General features: G+C 35.5%; 2 protein-coding genes across 7 annotated transcripts; one reads left to right on the forward strand and one right to left on the reverse strand.

The window, feature by feature from the left end:
* Window positions 1-339: 339 nt before the first annotated feature.
* LOC100243391 (LOB domain-containing protein 12) lies at window positions 340-1374 on the forward strand. The gene is made up of 2 exons (XM_010659923.3): window positions 340-693; window positions 782-1374. The coding sequence occupies exons 1-2, from the start codon at window positions 538-540 to the stop codon at window positions 1139-1141; spliced, it is 516 nt and encodes a 171-aa protein (XP_010658225.1). The 5' UTR covers window positions 340-537; the 3' UTR covers window positions 1142-1374.
* Window positions 1125-15789, reverse strand: LOC100265715 (cytosolic endo-beta-N-acetylglucosaminidase 1). 6 transcript variants are annotated; one of them, XM_019224230.2, is made up of 12 exons: window positions 15094-15785; window positions 13785-13922; window positions 13027-13136; window positions 12833-12944; window positions 12640-12747; window positions 12402-12514; window positions 11378-11459; window positions 10752-10832; window positions 10154-10206; window positions 9420-9555; window positions 7425-8175; window positions 1125-1209 (listed from the first exon to the last, which is right to left on the reverse strand). In XM_019224230.2, the coding sequence occupies exons 1-12, from the start codon at window positions 15634-15636 to the stop codon at window positions 1184-1186; spliced, it is 2253 nt and encodes a 750-aa protein (XP_019079775.1). In that variant the 5' UTR covers window positions 15637-15785; the 3' UTR covers window positions 1125-1183. The 6 variants fall into 6 exon arrangements, with proteins under 6 accessions (XP_019079775.1, XP_019079774.1, XP_010658221.1 ...); XM_019224229.2 differs by lacking the exon at window positions 1125-1209 and adding an exon at window positions 5147-5718 and having other exon boundaries at window positions 15094-15786; XM_010659919.3 differs by lacking the exon at window positions 1125-1209 and adding an exon at window positions 5761-6363 and having other exon boundaries at window positions 15094-15789.
* Between the last annotated feature and the right edge of the window lie 354 nt (window positions 15790-16143).

Genomic DNA, 16143 nt, shown 5'->3' on the forward strand with positions numbered 1-16143 from the left:
TTACTTTATAATAATTTTCGATATTTTGATTGCAATTAATCTTGTGACCATTAAAATACACTTATTTTTTAAATTAAGATTTTATTACGCATTTCAAAATCACGAATCGAAATTGTAATTTAAAATTTTTATATTTTCAAAAGACAACTTCAAACCAATTTAAAAAAGAAGAAGAAAAAAACTAAAAATAATTAATTTAAATATTGTTTTTGGAAAAAGCAGCAATTCAACCCAAAATTCTGATCATCCAATTTGAATATGGTTAATAATGAAAACGCAATGCTAGCTAGTTAAGTATTGTCTCATCTAAGATATCGTATACATAACAGTAATATAATATAATTAATCATTCATTTATTAATGATCGAAGTCATTAATTAATCAATTTAATTATTTTGACTTTTCTTACTTGATCTAATACCATTCTTCACCCACGGCTATTATAAATATATCCCCTCCATTCCGATTCTCCCAAGGCCTTCTTTCTCCAACCCTTCTTCCCTTCTCGCCTTTCTCCCACGCTCCTCTCCTTCTTCAATGGGCGGAAATTCACCCTGCGCCTCCTGCAAGCTCCTCCGCCGCCGATGCGCCAAGGACTGCATCTTCGCCCCCTACTTCCCTTCGGACGACCCCCACAAGTTCTCCATCGTTCACAAGGTCTTCGGCGCCAGCAATGTCAGCAAAATGCTGCAGGTAACATCCATATTCACATTCTCTGAAGCTATATACATATATATGGCGTAGCCTATGAGCTTACGCTTGTTTTTGGGGTGTTTTCCAGGAGCTGCCGGTTCATCAGAGAGCAGATGCAGTGAGCAGTCTAGTATACGAGGCGAATGCGAGAGTTAGAGACCCGGTTTACGGGTGTGTCGGAGCCATATCATACCTGCAGACTCAGGTTTCTCAGCTCCAAATGCAGCTGGCCGTGGCTCAAGCCGAGATATTCTGCATCCAGATGCAGCAAGAGCAGGTGGAGATACCAGCAGCCCATCAAACCGCCGCTGCCGGCGACGGAGACGACGGAAAATCGTTTTTCCTCCACGACGCCCTCCCTGAGTACCTAAATTTCGCTTCAAGTAGTAGTGTAATCCATGACTCTCTCAAGCGAGAGAGCCTCTTTAGCCATGACATGGTTTCGTAATAAAATCAATTCCTTCTTTGCTTTCATACCATTCCTCGTTCCTCATTCTTCTTCGTCCTCAAACTCTCCTACAAAAAGTCCCCGTGACATGACATGGTATGACGTGATATTGTATCTTTCAAAGAAACAGTTTGATCGAAAAAATTTAGGTATTAAATAAACCGTGTAAGCACATAGTAATGTAATCGACATGGCATGGTTTTCTAATAAAATCAACCTTTTTTTCCTTTGGATCTCACCGTCTCATCGTGAAACCTTTTATAAGATCCTTTCGTGATATGATATGACATTACATTTATATCGGTCGAAAAAGCAAGTCAAAAACAAAGTTTATCAACAATCCGTGTAAACACGGATCAGTTTTCACTTGTTATATAAAATTAAGAATATTAAGAAACAAGGGAAATCACCTACAATCTGCTTAAACATATAGTAGTTTTTTCACTTGTTATATAAAATTAAGAATATTAAGAAACAAGGGTAGGAAGATGGGGTCAACGCTGGCATGTGAGTAAGTGGAGTAAGTTGGAAGAGTTCTGAGCAGCCTTTGTTAAACAATTATCTCTTAATATAAAATTAAAGCTTCAGTGAGAGTGGAGGGCTTGTGTCCTTAAGTATCTGAGACATTAAGTCTTGAACTTGTAGCTCATCATCCAGGACTCATCTACAGTTGTTCCAAATTTTCCACTATTCCATGGATTGCAAAATCCAGAAATTGCTAGATTTTTGCCTGAGAAAATGGTTAGGGTTTTTGGGTTAAGCATTTTATGGATATGATCTGCTTCAACTTCAATATGGGGGTAAAATTTGGGGCTTTCATGGAAAACCCATTTCTTAAACTAGTGGGAAATGTTAGGATAATCCAGAAGTGTATGGAAAACATGTTTCCGGAAACACCCAAAACATGTTCATTACCGTTAAGATGAAACGTCAAATGTTTTTCCTTTGTGTTTTGAATTCCATTTCTTATCTGTTTCCCATTTCTCAAACCTCCAATAACAAATATGGAAAATGTTTCAGTGAAAAGGAAAATGGTTGGAAGTGGGATACTGCCAAATGGCAGCAGATCACAACTTGTTCCAGTGGATTCACGTGGGGGGCAGTGCAAGGGACTGCTCAGTTCATGGCAAGTACACAAGACGATGATTTTTTCCTTCTTCACCTACTATTTATCTGAATTTTAATTTCTAAATCCATCTCTCAATCCAATTATGTGTCGAATCAGTGTATTGTTTTATGTAGTGAAGAAAAAAACAAAGACAAGGCAACACAACTGAATGAAAGATTCCTCCCCGGATTTGTTTATTGTGGAAGCATTTCCCAAGTCAAAATCCAGGAGCTTTTAATTCTTCCATCTCTGTCAAAGACTTCTTATCCTTCTAACTTTTTGGTTTTAGTCCCCTCCTTTTTAACCATTCTTAGCTGTAATGGGCTCTCAACAGTGAGACCCTTTTTTCCTCTCTACCACTTAATTCATTAGAAAGTTCTCTTGTAGCTACTTTTCAGTTCACATCTGGGGTTTTCTACTTCTTTCTTGAGGTTTCTTTCATTCTTTACTACTGGTTTTAACTGATTTATCAGTTAATCAATACTATTAACGTTAAATAAAAGTGATTCAAATCTTTTCCCACCATAAAGTTAACCTATCTACCATAAAGTTCTCCCCTAGTTAAAAGGTGTTTTCCAGCATAAAGTTGGTTTGAGTAATCTTTACATCATCCTAATCATCCCATTCATTCATGCCATCCTGTCAAAAAACATCTGGAAAATGTTGACGCGGGCATCAATAATTCAGAGATTTCAAAAAGAAAGATTAAGACAGAGTAATGTGATCATTTCTAGTCTATTCAAGTACAGGAAAAATGAGGATTAAATGAGGTCATGCATGATCATTTTGAGTAATCCAGATACGTTCATTCAGGTGAAACAGCAGTGATTAACAGAATTCAATGAAAAGAACAAATATGAATCAAACGTAAGTTGAATACAAGTATCAGCATGCCAGGACACAAGGATGGTACCCTACTTTTCCTCCACACAATCATTGCAAAATCTTCACTCAAAAAACTTGAAACTTCTTAGGCAATGCTATAGTTAGTTTCATAACAAAGAGATGTCAGTTTAGGTTCCTGGTTAGTTTTGTTGCTTGAAGTTTCTTATATATGGTGGAACCATGGCAGCTTCTACATAAAAGGTTGAGACTAGAAATCAAAGCTAGAAGGTTTAGCACATGAATTTTCTATAGTGGGATTAGGAGAAGGTAGTGGAAGTGAAAATCAATAAAAAAAGGGTAAATCAATGAAAGCTACATTACAAGACAAAGGGTTCTCCATTTAACTATCAACCTCGGTTTTGGTTTCTTCTTGGACACGAGGAAAAGAAGGTGGAAACCTTGTTTCTTTTTTGAGGGCTCGAGGATAATGCCTTCAAATAAAGGCTGATTGGTTTTTCAAATCACACCCTCTTTTGGTTTCCTTCTATCTTATTCTTTCTTTCTTCCTTTCTACTTCTCCAGTAGTACTCATTAAACTAAAGCATTTGGGCACTTTGCTTCAACAGAAAAAAGAGAGAGAAGCAGCCTAAGTGATTGCTAAGCTAACGAGTCATTCCAAACAAAAGAACTCTGCCTTTTAGGGGATAGAATAATAGAAGGCTCACTTCTCTGCATATTTTCAATCACAGTACGTCAAACACTAGGGTGCTCCTGTTCTTTGTCCAGAAATGTAAAACACGTTGGACCCCAATCCTACTGCTGAAACACATCACCGTCCTTATCACTTTGCCAGGGAAGCAAAACACAATAAATAACTAAAATACATCTACCTTGTGGAAAAAAAGGGCCAAGGTGTCCTCAGTAGGGATTTTTCCTCTCTACTTCTTTAGTAATACTCATTGAACTAAAGAGCTTAGGCACTTTGCTTCAACAAAGATAGAAAATAAATGGCCTAAGTGATTGCTAAGCTAGCAAGTGATTCCAAGCAAAGAAATTTGCCTTCTAAGGACAAGACTGATAAACAAACAAGGGTAGATTCTCTGCATTTTTTCAATCACAGCAGGTCAAACACGAGGGTGGTTATGTTGATTTTTTCAAAAATGTAAAACACGTTTAGCTCTAATTCAATCACTGAAATACATCAGCGTGCTTATGTCACTTTGCCAGGGAAGCAAAACCCGATAATTGCTAAAATATATCTGCCTAGTGGAAAAAGAAGGCCAAGGTTTCCTCAGTATGGGTCAAAAATCAAATATCTCATGTTCTTTCCTATGATTAGAAACAAGCAGAGCATACCAGAGAACTGAATCATTCGGACTATTAACTAGTTTCAGATCCAAGTTTCTAGATGCACATTCATGGAACATAGCCAGGTTTTCTCAGGCCTACTAATACTATATCTTAAATGTTTGCTGCACGTAACTAAACTAGGATCTCTGTCAAAAGGATTATGATGACCTTTCTTGCCACCTGTACCAAACAAAGCTGCATTCTTGATATGTTTTTTGTCTTTAATACATTGTAGATCATATAACAGACCAGGTAAACTGAATCACCTACCTGTCTTGTTTGACAAAACATCGGCATTTGAGACCACTAGTTATTTTTCTCTATAATCAATTCTGGTTTCAAATGAACAAAGAAAACTTTTGTAGTAACTACTATATCTCATGGCCCTACTCTTTGTCATGCGCATCGGTGAAAAAAATAATAAAAAAGAGAAGGGAATATTGATCCTCGAGAAAAACAATCTAAAACTCACCATAGCACAATGATCATATTACCATGCAAATCTAACACAATGTCTACAATTTGTGGTTGTTAAAGGAGTTGTCTTTTGTTGATATGTTTGAATATTTCATCTTTCTGTATCATAGCCTCCTAGCGATCCAGGATTGCTAGGAAAGGGTTTACAATGTTTCCCAAACACCTTCTCAAACAATCACATCTGTTTCATATTTGTGTCTTCCCCATGACTACCAGCTCTTGCACGAGTGTTGGGAGCAGGAATCTAAGCTTCAAAGGCACTTGATTAATTAGTTGTCCATACATTTACGAGAAAATTACAATGAGCTTTCTAGGATTGGCCTATTCACATGGACCTTCCTTCTGTTTTCTGAAATTACACCGACCTCCCCCATTAGATCTTGTTCCTCATGTTCATCTAATGTCAATTAACAGATGGAAATCAATGAAATTGACTTCACTTATACTGTAACCAAAAATGCAGCATTTTAAAAGAAAAAATATCACTTTCCCAACCAACCACACACACACGCACAAAAAAAGAGCAAGAAAAGCCCTTTCTTTATTTAAAGCCTAGTCGAAGCTCTAACTGCCAAATCTTCTCAACTTTGTCAACTGAACCCAAGGAATTCAGATTTTATGAGCCATAATCATCCAATCAAAGCTATAATCTATATGTCCACATCAAGCTATAATCCCAAGCTCAGATCAACCCACCATGTTCAGGAAGAGTTGCAGCTTTCCAGCTAGGCATCAGTGGTAAATGCTGAAGACTCAACAATAGGAGCTTGTTGAACAACTTGCTCATTCTCTGCTGGAAGGAGTACCCTCCAAGGATCTGTCATTTGAGTCATGGGAGGTTTGAGAAAGAGCCAAACTATATTCCTTATAGAGGACTTCAAGACAATTCATTTGGCTGATACAAACCTTAATTTGTGGAGCAAATAACTTAAACAATGAATATGTCTATCACCTTCTATGTGCTCTCTAACATGCAGTTACTGAATGAATAACGATACATATTCAAATTCATTCATTACATAATATAAATTGAATGCATTAAACCTCACAGCCACTTATTTCTCCATGCATATTATTCATACACATCTCTATCCTTCATATCCTAAATACTCACCAATTCAAGTGACTACATTCCATCAAGACCAGCAAAAGAAGCAAAGGTAATAACCAAGCAGCCAAACAATTGTCCCAACAACCAAAATCTTCACCAAGTTGTAATTATTGTGAATTTCCCTCAGCTCAGCTATCATACTCACATCCGTTTCACTTACATTGCTCCTTCTACAATCTTGGGTAGAAAAACACCACTCAAAGTAGCTACAACTATCAGTTGGACAGCAACAATAGGGTTGAGGGCTATTTTTTGACTTTGAAAATTTTATTACAGCTTTCTTGCCACATTCACATTTTCGGTTCCTGAATTTCATCCCATCATCATTGGTACCAGATGATGATATTGAATCTGTCATTATGAAATGGAAGAGAATCAATTGAACCAACTGAAGCCACAAACACAAATGGAGATCCAGAATTATGCAAAAACACAGATTTGGATGGGAGCAAACCTCCTAGAAAATCTAAAAAAATTAATGCCAAGATCCCAACTATTTAATGAGTGATCATTCATGTCAATTTATACATAAAAGATGCCAAAAAAAAAAATCTTGAAGTCCATTATCACGATATCATATTTTCCCAAAATGGCAAAAGACTGCAATTTTTCTAAGCTTTAAACAACTCACTACTCAACTTTAACCTTGAATCATGTTTACTTGTGCACCTTGGCTAACTGCAATTCTTTCTCTGCAAGAAATTGATAATCACACTTCTTCAAATCAAATACGTCCATACATGCAAATAAGGAAGAAAAAAGTACTTTAGAAGATATAGGGTGTTCAGGAATAATGGATATTAGGGATTAATGGACAATGTTCATTGAAAAACAGGAAAAATGATGAAGTTTTTAGCATGAATAGGATGCGGTAGAAGGGTAATACGAACGCTTTCATAAAAGTTTTGACCAATGTCAGTAAGCTCAATGAACTAATTACATATCGATAGGAGGGAGGGGTCATGTTGCTTGACCAAAACCTCAGAAGGTCTACATATTTTTTGAAAACAGAGTGAAGGTCCATATAATTAACCCAAGGGAGGTCAGTTCAATTTTCCCTAAATTTTATTATCTCATTCATAATACAGTAAAAAGAGAAGTGAATTTGATCAAATGATAAGAGTTTGATGAATTCAAGTTGCAAGAAACAATCACCATAGAATTTATATCTAGAAACACATTCAATAGATTCAAGTTCTGAAAAGCAATCCCCACATATTCATATCTAGAGACAAATCAGTAGTAATGAAATATCAATGAAAAACATACAATTTTGTAAAGGGTACTTTATAATTACCCATTTTTATTGTCATTTGTTCATGTTACAATATAAGCTAGGAACAAGCAACATTATTCACCATCCCTCAAAACAAAGGAGGAGCATAAATTAAGAGGCAATCAAATTTACTGACCTTCAATATCCAGTTGAAAATATGGAGAATCATCTAGCTTCTGGCTAGCTCCATCAGTACCACATACTTGTATGATGAATTTAAGACTGGAAGTTCCAGAAGGAACCACGAAGTCAGAAACATAAAAAGCTTCCACTTGTGCCACTCCAAGATATTCCTGCTCTCTTTTAAGCATTGTACCAGGATTTCCAACCTCTTCATTTGCTAGTTTCTCAACATAAACATTGTAGTTTTGGGACATGGAATAATTTCCATCTTTCAATTTCCAAATGATCTTAGCACTAAGGGTCTTGGCTCCCTGCAAATCTGAAGCCCATTTAATATGTTGAACCTCAACCAGCCATGAACTAGAGGGTAAGAAATCTGGGTTCTGATCAGAAGTTTTAACCATGAGATGACCAAGCACTGCATAATAATTTGATGGACTGCGAGCTAAATCATTATCAAGATGATCTGACCCAGAATTCAATTTCAAGTCAATAAAATCAGGCTTTGACTTGTAGCATACAGCATGAATTTCTGTTAATATGTACCCATTCATTGCAATACTACTCTCCTGTATGACCCACCCTGGAGCTGCTTCTATCTTTACAACTCTATGTGGCATGATCACTTTGCTGAATTTGCTTGAGAATTGGTTCATTGTAAGCAATGTGCTTCCCTGGGCTGCAAGAAGAACCGACATTCTCTCATTCAAGGTAGAAGAGAACTCAAGAGAAAGGCCAACCAGAGAGCTGCTATCTGATTTCAACTGCATAAAATGTGGAATTAAACAGCTAAGATGAAAGGAGGAAAACGGATTGGGAAGTAAAATTTTCTAATCAGTTTATATATTGTAGATTATATGGTAACCATTTGATGACATAGAAACAGTGATCAAGAATTCTACTGTAAGTCAAGCTAAAGATTCACCACTGTGATTGGAATCTAAGCCATTATGTTAAAAAGAAATTTTTTTGTAAGTGATAAGAAAATGTAACCTTCTCAGGCAGACATGAAAGTAACACAAAATGATATGAAAACCATGATGATGAAACAAATATTCCTCAGACCAGTTTAAACAAAAATGGTATGCACATTTTTTTTTTTTTATAAAAAAAAAAAACCATATTTAAAGAGAACATCTGCTGGCTGTGTTGATGCTTAATGTGGATTTGAACAAAACTATAGTGAAAATGTGAATCTTTCAAATTTGAGTCAACACTGACAGAATTCAGATTCAATTTAGTAAATTTATGGAACCTAGACGTCCAAAACAATGAAAATCGTTCAATTATGGTTTATACAGAAGTTGGAGCTTTAAGGTACAAATCCATACAGAATGGAGACATTACAGAAGATGAAGTTATCATCAGAAACAATAGCCTTGGATTGCTTTTATGAATTCAAAAAATAAATTGATACTAAATCGCGCTATCATTCACAGCATGTGCTCCATTTTCTGCAAACCCATTTTATGGATGGATTTAAAGACAAAAACTAATTGTATCTATTTCTGGCAGACTTTCCCAGGCAAATAATGCGACAGATTTAATTTAATAATTTCAGTTCAGATTAATTCTTTACATGATTATTATTGTTTGGAATAAAATGGGACAAAAATGAACTGGAACCACCATTGATTTGACGGAGAAAATCTGATAGATTGAAAATGGCAACATAAAACACTCATATAATGCTATATATCAGAATATTTGCTGGACTATCCACATCCTTTATAGCAAATACAACATGGATGCTAAAACTATCCAAGGGGTTTGATATTTGACCCTGTAGACACCCCTTTGGAGGAAACAATTTATATGTTTCAGTTTCAGTGGAAGGCACAGATTTCTCCTTTCACCATTTAAATTGGATGAATCCTGTTGTTGGCTACAGAATCACCAGAACATTAAAATAAAAACTAATCATCAAGCTAATCTGATAATTGTTTGGAAACTCCTTTTTTCGTTTTCATTTTTTGGGCAAGTTCAATCCACAAAAGAGATCACTTACAGAATATGTAAAGTGGACTGGTAAATTCCCCAAAAGAATCTCTCCCAGAAAGAGCCTCGTCCTGAAATAATCATTTCCTTGAAGAGTTCCTTTAAATGTGATATTCCCTCCTCCGCTATAAGATGCTTCCTTAGAACTATCATTTACAACATGTTTAATCCAAGACACAACAATGATATCAAATCAAACAACAGAAAATAAAACTAGTGCAAAATCAAGATCGTTCAAAGCAAATAATGCACTGTTTAGTCCATGTTGCAGGCACGTAGGCAAAAAGCTAGCCACTGTCTAGATCCAATAGTAAGAAACATACTGAATACATTTTTTTATAATGGTTATTCTAAAGTTCTGAAAGAGCCATGTGCGGACATCAGGTAGCTACACATTCATGTGATGGTTCACTCATACAATGTCCTTGGTGGTGGACAAACCATCAATCTATGGTATATAGATTTTTTTTTTTTTTCCTTTTTTTGGATCCTCAGGAATGTCATGACCAGTCTTCTTCAAGATTACCCCCAGAAAATGAGGAAAAACATCTGAACCTTCCTAGTACAATCTGTATATCTTTTAAGCATATTTCAGCAACTGGTGCTGTCAAACTTCTACAGTTAGATACATGATTGAACCATGTGGGCATCCAATATCTCATGCATTTCAGTTGAAAGATCATGGTTGTATAGTAAACCATACATTGAAAAGAAGAAAGAAATCGTATAAGGATTGAAACTTACTTGACAATGACTTGAATAGTGTTGGTAGAGTCTTCAGAAAACTCAAGGAAAGGCTGCCACAAATAATCAGTTAGATAAAGGGGAAAAAAGAGCATGCTAACAAGTTAAACATCACTAATAATTAAGATGACATGTTCAATTAAAAACAGGAACTTAAAAACTGCTGTACTGTTACAAGATTGAACTTACTATCAGATCTTTGTAATCAGTTCGATCCTTAAGATGTTTCTAACACTTGATTTCACCAATTGAGACTAGCATACAGGATTAAGCACTCTGATATGTTCTTTCTAGTTTATACCTTCTATTCCTTTTGTTCTATTGTTAAGAAAATTCACATTTATAAGAAGGCATTCAAATTTTCTTCTCCACAGCTAGAGCTTACACAAGGTTTTAAATTCCGAAGTTGATAAAAATGTGAAGATGCAATGAATGGTGAAGAAAGTGATATAAATTTTTAATAGAACTGCAAGAAGTGTTCAGAAGAGATATCATACCAATGAGTCAAATGTGAACTAGCAAAGCAGGTGCTAACACAAAATTGCTTGTTAGGGAGGGAGAGAGAAAATGAGAAATTGCAGGTTTATTGGTTGCAAACCTGAAAGCTTTGGCAAGAGATGTTGCACCAAGGAGTATCTGATACTTGGACTGCATCAATTGCAAAATGATAACCATGACCCTGAATAATATCAAATACAGTTAAGTTACAAAATCAGTACATATGAGAAGTGTGACGTGAAGTCTGGCCCCTCTCCATGACTTCTCCCCCAAATCCTATATTTGCTGCTAAAATCTTGCAATGTCAGGGTTAAAAATGATGAAAGCCCAGCATCTGAAAGGCCTCATTTGCTGAATCAAGCAAGGCAGATTCAGTTTTTTCAGAAAATTTTTAACCAAGCAAATTGCACAAATGATGATGTGGACTAACAATAAAAATATTTAAAGCTCATTTGAGGATGTTAGATAGAAATCCCTATAGAAAGATATAACCAGTAACCTGGCATCTGAAAAACAGGTAAGAAGCAGTAAAAGTAAATTCTTATTAGGGGTGTCAATAATTTCACAAAACACTTGCTGAAGCCAAAATGAGAAAGCCAGAAAACTTGCTCAGTAAAAGCAAAATCATTTCAGAGTGATACATCCTAGAAGCATCTTTACTAATTTAAAAATATAAAACAGCAGAAAAAGGAAAGAAGAAACATGTAAATGCTATAAGGTTGCTACCTGATCAAAATTTGAGTAGAATGGCAATACTCTGGGGTATTTTTGTTGTATTCCCCATGATTTCTCAATAAGAGACCACCAACTGCAAAATCCATAGTATACAATAATGAAGTTTGTTGTACAAAAATACAAAATAAAAAGGGTCTGCCCTCTAACAATTAGAACATATTTCTTGTATAATTGTAGTCCAGATGTGTAATTCACAATTGTGAAAACATTAGTTTCCCTTACGAATATATAAAGACATGACATCTTTATCCTGCCCTATGCCAGTGGTTAATCTACCATATCTAATTGAAAGATATTCTCATAGATAGATCCCATTTTTTTCTCAGGCTAACCAACATAGGTATTACATGAGTTTTGACTTTCCTTTTGAACAATAGATCAGTTTTAGTATCATCGTTTTCCCTACTTTCAGAAAAATTGACATTTCCACTGTCATTTAAATTTTTCTAAAGCTAACTATTGGTTTTGTGGAACATTTAATAATTCCAGGAAATTCATATAACTTTTTAAGCATAAAGCAAAAAGATTATGATAACGTATGCTGTAGGAAAAGGGCAAATATTAGATATACAACTTGGGAACAAGAGTATAAATGACTTGAAGGCTGCAAACACAACAAGAATCTGATACAGACAAATATCTGTTGATCTTCAGGAACATATCATGATTCAATGCATGCAATTGGAGAAAACAATAAGAAACTCTGGAAATTCTGAAAACCTATAACATCAAAGGATTATGCACTGGACAAGATAGTCATGATTCATTATCCAGATAAACAACTGCAACAAATTATAAAGCATATATGGGTGCCTACTAAGAATTTGATGCCAGCTTGGTTAGAAGCCAATGCATTTAAGTTATATGTTTCATACAGGAAAGTTCGATCTTTGCTGTTAGCTAAAAAAAAAAAGGAAAAATCTGGAGAGAATGGCCAACCAACTAAGTAGAACATATCAAAAGTGAAATAACTATGAAATTTTACGAAGTTTGCAATAAGAGATGTGTACATTACCGATTCTGTGCAGTCTGAAAATCAGGTGGTTGCTTGGTTTCATAGACCCATCCAGGTGCAAATATGGCAGCTGACACTTCTTCTTTCTTCAGCAAATCAAGTGCAACATTTGTCTGAAATTCAAAGAGTTCTAAAAGTTGAATGATCCTTACAAATTTTTTTATCATTCCAAATAAAGATATTTGGGGCAAAACACAAAAGCTGTTACACTTTTAACAGGTTGGGACATCATACATACATTCCATTGTCCACCACCATAGGTATTCCTTCCAAAAACATCAATACCCATGTACACATCAAACTTTCTATCACCAGCAGCATCAGCTGAAATCTTTGGATAGCTTTCCTGTATCAGACATAAGAGAATCTGTATTCAAAGAAAATGGAAGTGAAGCCAAACTTCCAACTAGGAGAAAAAGAAAAGGAAATACCGCCCACGTGTAGTTTATAAAAATGCCATCACATATATCAAAGAAAGGTTTATTCTTGTTGTTCAGTTGATCTTGCCACTCAAGACTACTATCAATGGTGACGCTATCATACCTGCATAGCCAACAATAGTGAAAAAAATTATTTCACTGTAACAAAAACTTAACTATAATAGCAAAAATCCCATAGGGCTCACCATATAACTAAAGATCCAGGCATTGAAGAGTGCATGGTCTGGGTTAAATGGCTGACAAATTCTTTCAGATTAGGGATTTGCCCTTTAGCCAATGCAACTTCCATATTGATCTGCAAGTAACACTTCCTATATCACTAATAATTGAGAAACTATGGTACATCTTCAAAGGATTGCTTGTCTTTCTTTGTATTTTTCATTCAATCAATATAGGAATTTTTTTTTTTAAATGTTAAATTGCAATTATCTTTTTTTTTTTTTTTTTAATCCTCTACTTAAAAAAAGCTCCCACTTTCTCTTATAATACTTCTGAAAAAAGAAAGAATTTAAAAGAATAAAATACTGAATGCAACAATATATTTTGCAGTAAATGAGCTATTCCATTCCTTCCATTTTGGAAATGCTTCATTTAATCTTTCACCTTCATATTTTTCTTTATCCTTTTCCCCTCAAAATGTAATTTCTTTTTTCTTTTTTTTTTTTTTCAAACCAGCTTTGATTCAAATTCCTTGACCAGATGATTTGAAAAGAATGCTCAGGTTGCCCAAACTATAAAATATTTAAACAAGCATATTCACTAAAAAGAACATGAACTCCACCAAAGAAAAGAGGATTAATGATAGCAGTGCACATATGCATCACTAGTAAATACAGGAATGGGCACACCCTGTCAAGCTGTTTAATGCCAATCATGACAAGAACTTGAAACTCAACGATGAAAAGGCAAAGATTATAAAGCCTACAGATTTCATAAAACATACCAGCCACCCATCAAAGCCCAAAGCAACAGCAAGCTCTGTTAAGCGCTCAGCATACATTTGAGCAGACTCCTTTGTTGATAGCAGTGCATTGCAAATGGCTCTTCCTTCATCCCATTCTGTGATGAAGGTTCCCAATACCTTAATACGAGAGGCACAAAAAACTATTATACACGGAGATACTTTCTTCCATTCATGTAATAAAAGCCAAACATGACTCTAGAGTGAAAAAGGACATAGCCCAAAAATTCATCGACGTCTCCAGTTAACAAAATCCATCAACCCAAACAGAAAGTTAGAACAAAGGGACAACAAATATAACAGAAAAGGCATACAAGATGCATGATGATGAAGCATGTCCAAACTCTAAAGCAGTGAGACAACAGAATTACCATCACCCATGACATACCGCAAGGAGTGTTTTGACAATTTTTCAAGTGTAAAGCGTTGCACCCCTTTGCTTAAGAATTAAGACAACAAACAGAGGATAATCCAGGCTTGCTGATAAAATTCAGTCTTCTAAAGCATTTTACTTGTCCTATTACCCAGTTTGTAAGTTAGCAAAAGAATAGGAAAGAGTCATGTAATGCTTACAAAGTAAGTTCTACTTCTGCTGATGGACTATAAATCAATTATCCATCTCTGTACAGAATACCATTCAGTTATTTATCTTTCTAGTTGAACTCTTGCAGATAAAGGCCAAAACAATTCTACGAAAAACTTTATTCTTCTTTTGTGGGGCAAGCCATAGTGGAACGCCCGCACCTGACTAACATAGTTATCACTTTTGCTTCAATCTCAAAGAATTTCCCTTTACCCTACCACAAATCATTCAGTAAAAAGTACTTCCAAAAAAGAATGAACCAGTGCTTTTCATTTGTTTAACTTCGCAAAAGCCACAAAAAAAAATAATTGACCGACAACTTGCTCAATTCACAATCTACACTCGTTCCTCTGTTGAAATCAACCCCAGACCAATTCAAGTAAGGCAATCATCTCTCATACTTGACTAATAATGTCAGCCACACAATTCCTTAGGTTATTAAATCAGCTCAATCTACTAAGTCAACGGTATTTTCCCAAAACATTTCAAAAAACTGAATTTGCAAATCTTGATTTAGCGAGACTCAAATCAAATAAGGGCTTCCACTAATTTGTCATCCCAACGATTTAACCGAAACCCAATAATTTTTATATGTAAAACAGTATCAAATTCGAGTCATTATCCTTTCTATCACCATCTTCAATCTGAAAACCACTGACCCATTAACTCCAAATTTGGACACTTACACGCCATCAACAGCCCACATACCTTAACACCATGCTTGTGAGCAGCATTAGTCCAGCAAGGAGGCGGAAGAGTCACAAGACTATGCGAAAAATACACGAACACATCCATCAAATACCAGTGCCATATCGCATAGGCACCCTCATTAGTCCCTCCCTGAACCCACTTATCATCAAGGTACCCACCAGCCATGTCATGGCACACAAGCATCCTCGGCCTACTGGGCAACGACCCAGATTGAATAGGCACAGATGCCACATTAAATGGGTAGTGAAAGGAGCTGAAATAGGAGCGGGACTCGAGTTCTTGAAGGGTTTTGATAGGGTAGGAGATTGGAGTAGAGGGTTGTGATGGGTCAAAGGGTGGTGGAGACGCAGAGGAGGCTTGGAGCTGTTCTTGAGACATTGGGATGAAGAGGTTTTTGAAGGCGTTGTGGATTGGTTTGAGAAGGTTTTTGAAGGAAATGAGGATTTGACGTTTCAGGGACGCGGGAATTTGACTAAATTGCATTGGAAATGATGAATTTAACACTTTTGCAGGTTTGGAATCTTCCTTTCTTTTTCCCATTTACTCCCTTAGTTTCCTTTCAGCTTCCCGTCAATGGCGTCAATGGCGTCAATGAGTCATGGCTTTAACCGATTCTTAAAATTTTAAAAATAAATAAATCAATCAATCAAATAAAAAATAAAAAGATTACAGAGCAGTTCACAAAAAGATGGGAGAAATTTCCTTTAGCTTGAAATGCAATTTGCTTTATCTACATAGGGACAAACTGGTTAGTTTTCTTCCCATCCTTTTCTTAATCAACATGCAAGAAGTTACAAATAGGGTAAAAATTTCAATGATTGGTATGTGAGGATAGTGATGAATAGGAATGTAAAAAGATGTAATTTCAATCAAGTTTTAGAATTGATGTCTACTGGAATCAAAACCAAACCGAATCAATCTTTAAATGATGAAAAAATTGAACTTAATCAATCTTAATTAAGATTAATTTAACCCTATTTGAATGATTAGTTAGATACAAGTTAATTTCTTTCGCCTTTTTTTAAAAAAAAACCTAAATTTGAAGTT

This window comes from Vitis vinifera, chromosome 13 (genome assembly GCF_030704535.1).
Source record: "Vitis vinifera cultivar Pinot Noir 40024 chromosome 13, ASM3070453v1".
Classification (NCBI taxonomy): domain Eukaryota; kingdom Viridiplantae; phylum Streptophyta; class Magnoliopsida; order Vitales; family Vitaceae; genus Vitis; species Vitis vinifera.

Excerpts from the sequence above, each read along its gene's own strand:
- LOC100243391 (XM_010659923.3), top strand. The coding sequence starts at position 538 with ATGGGCGGAAATTCACCCTGCGCCTCCTGCAAGCTCCTCCGCCGCCGA. Across the intron at positions 694-781 it reads ATGTCAGCAAAATGCTGCAG|GAGCTGCCGGTTCATCAGAG; the intron begins GTAACATCCATA and ends GGTGTTTTCCAG.
- LOC100265715 (XM_010659919.3), bottom strand. The coding sequence starts at position 15,636 with ATGGGAAAAAGAAAGGAAGATTCCAAACCTGCAAAAGTGTTAAATTCA. Across the intron at positions 9,556-10,153 it reads ACTATTCAAGTCATTGTCAA|TTCTAAGGAAGCATCTTATA; the intron begins GTAAGTTTCAAT and ends TGTAAATGATAG. Across the intron at positions 6,364-7,424 it reads TTTTCAACTGGATATTGAAG|ATTCAATATCATCATCTGGT; the intron begins GTCAGTAAATTT and ends TCATAATGACAG.